At 38.0% G+C, this 2,946-nt stretch overlaps 1 protein-coding gene across 1 annotated transcript in view; it reads left to right on the top strand.

Annotated features, from left to right (window-relative positions):
* Positions 1-2,946, top strand: part of RCOR3 (REST corepressor 3) — a 16,629-nt gene that overhangs the window by 5,309 nt on the left and 8,374 nt on the right. Inside the window, exon 5 of the mRNA XM_010145134.1 lies at positions 430-508. Coding sequence (XP_010143436.1) covers positions 430-508 — 79 coding nt within the window. The remainder of the gene's footprint in view (positions 1-429; positions 509-2,946) is intronic.

A 2,946-nucleotide genomic window follows, 5' to 3' on the forward strand; every position in this document is an offset into this window, starting at 1 on the left:
GTTGTCCCCTTCAGCAAGGGTTTATTCATCCACCTGGTGCAGTGGTTTGAAAATTTATCTATTAAAACTAATACGTCAAAGGAAAGATTATTTCTAGCTTTCGTACAGTTGACCATGTAAATGTTGATGCTGGCACAAACTGTTGATTTGAAGAGGGATGACACTGAGTTTTTTGGCAGCAGTGCCAGCACTGTTTAAAGTAATTTTGAGCTATTATGATAAACAAGTAATCCTAAACTGTAATTATTATAATTTAATAAAGAAAGTATGTTTGTAACAGCTGTCTTTTGAAAACTACGAGTAACTTGGAGATCCATGTACTTAGAGTAGGTATTTTAGAGCAGATAATTCTGTCTTACCCAGATGCATATTTATAGTTGGGGTTAAAAAAATAGATAAAATAACCTGCGTCTTCTCTTCTGTTCTCAGTGATGATGATGTAGAAGAAGCTCATCCAATGGATGGAAATGATAGTGATTATGATCCCAAAAAGGAAGCCAAAAAGGAGGTAACAGATAGCTTAACGGTGAATGTCAGTTTGTTTGTTTTCTGTGAATCTTACTGTGAAAAATGTGGCTTGTAGTAAAGAAGCTTTGCTTGCAGCCTGCTGAAATCACAGGGATTATAAGCAATCAAGATCTTCACACCTTCTGATTGAAATAAAATTTTGTCGTATATTTTTGCCATTCTGTGGACATTAACACATCTCTCATTAGTTCCACTCTCTCTGAGAGATCTTCAAGTTTTACGAGAGAGTATGCTATTGCTACCCGGTAAAATAACATTCCCCCTGCCTTTGTCTTGTTACTATGCTTACAGTCTTACTAGCTGTAAATTAGTGGAATCTAAATGTTTTATTTGCGTTTTAAAATCAAACTAAGTTTTCCCAAGAATAACTTTTTTTGTTCTTTCAAAGCCACAGTGAGGTTATACATTTCAGCTAATATGTGGCTTTATTGAGAGGCTTTCTACTAATAAATGTAGAGGAAAAACATTTTTGTCTCCTCTAATGAGCATTTACTGTTAGCTTTACAGGTAAGTGCTGTGTCTGGGGTGTGTTCAGGTTTGGGGGTTTGTTTGGTAAACATTAAGTTAGTTATGAAACAGTAGAAAAACATAGTTAAGTGTGTGAGCCTTTGATTGTTTCCTTGTTCAACTTGATGTGTTTCTGATTTTTCCTAAAATGGAACAGTTCATGCTTCTTGAGAAAATGAAAGGTGAGGTAGTGTAAAACCTCAATGTTCTCATGAAGGATTATTAATAAAACTTCACAAATCTACCGCAAATTATGTGGAGTAAGAGACTGATAGGTTTTGAGTCTATTCTCAGCTTTGCAGTGACCTTCAGTGTAGGGCTTTATCTAACTGCCTTGGCGGGGGAGAAAAGGAGAATTACAATTACTACGTTGTGTAAAAGAGTTTGAGATTTTAATTTTTTTAACATGCCAGTGTATGGTTTTTTTGAACTCAAAATGGAATGAGGTCATTTTACTTTTCATTCTGCTGTTGTAACAGTGTTTTTGCAATCTGTTGATTTGAGTTACTGCCTAAGCCACTTCTAAATAAGGGCTGTTTTGTTCAATTTACCTTTCTTGGTTATTGTTTGAATCACTACATGCAGTCCAGAATTAAAGTAGCATGTTCACAGACTTATAAGAACAGGACAAATAGGTTTGCAGATTCTGATGAGCTCTTTGGGTCTACATAAGATATTTCTCTGGTCTAATACTTCTGATAGGATTTGCATACTGTCACTTCCTAAGCAAAATACAAACTGAGTAGGCTACTTAGAACACGCAAACCAATGGAAACTTTCTGTAACCAGAGAAAACTACAACAAGCCAAACACTAGCCTGGTGAGACAAAAGCATGAGAGAGAGGATTTTCGCTTTAAATCCAGGTTGAACAGACAGAAACTGCAATTTCATGCTGAAAGAGAAATGCAGAACCAAAAGAGAAATGGCATAAAATGGGCCAGAAGTAAACTTAACCTTGGGATTTTTAAATGTCAAGGATGTAAAGCTCTATATCAACTTCCCAGGGAAGAGCAAATATCTTAAGTGCTTTTAAAATGGCTTCTAGGAAGTCTGTGGGCTGGATTAAAATGTTACATTAGCTGGGAAGAGAATGTGGCAGAAGGTCAAGCATAGTGGAGCAAAATGTTCTGCGGATTGGTACTAATGCTGCAGAACGTAATAACAATGGCTACTGCGATTTCTTTTCTCTTTGCCGTGATCGGGTGACCACCTCCTCTCAACCTGCATGAATGCCAGCAGGGAGCTGTGGCAGGCAGCTGCTTGAAGTAGCAGAAAGCCTGAATCCCGTCTCTGTTCTGGGACTAAACACTGCTTTGCCTTGGAAAATCCTTGCAGGGAAGTAATTTTTGCTTCCCTACTTGTGGTCTGTAGGGAACCTAGCTGGTTGCTCTATGGAAATCACATACACACAGACTAGCTGTGGTGCAGCAATGCCCACTGAAGACAAAGCTGAAATTTTTAGTGTCCAGACACACCAAAACAGCCATTACAAAGATTTCACCTCCCCTTTTGCTGTCCCTTTCCACTTCAAGAAAGCAAACAACAAAGGCTTAAGTTTGCTAAATTACATGGATTTCCATCATGACTGCAGAATTACATCTGTCCTCTCCTCCAAATCTCAAATCACCTCCCAAAGCAAACAGCATTACTATTTTCCATAGAGTGCTTGCAGCAGGGAAAAGTGTCATCTTGCAGTCTTACCTGTCCTGGTTGACTTCCTTTCACCCTTCTCTGATCCTCACCCAAAGTCTTTATCTCTGACCAGGAAGGAAGGTGTAAATTCACTGACTGCTTGGTTTAAACATGTAATAGATGCCTTCTTTACCTTCTGTGTGCATAAGAGGTTCTCGATTTTTTTTTTTTTTTTTTTTTTTTTTTCCCCCTTCTCAGTATTGGGCTGGGGCTTTTTG

The sequence above is a fragment of the Buceros rhinoceros genome, unplaced genomic scaffold, assembly GCF_000710305.1.
Source record: "Buceros rhinoceros silvestris isolate BGI_N320 unplaced genomic scaffold, ASM71030v1 scaffold23971, whole genome shotgun sequence".
In the NCBI taxonomy this organism is placed as follows: domain Eukaryota; kingdom Metazoa; phylum Chordata; class Aves; order Bucerotiformes; family Bucerotidae; genus Buceros; species Buceros rhinoceros.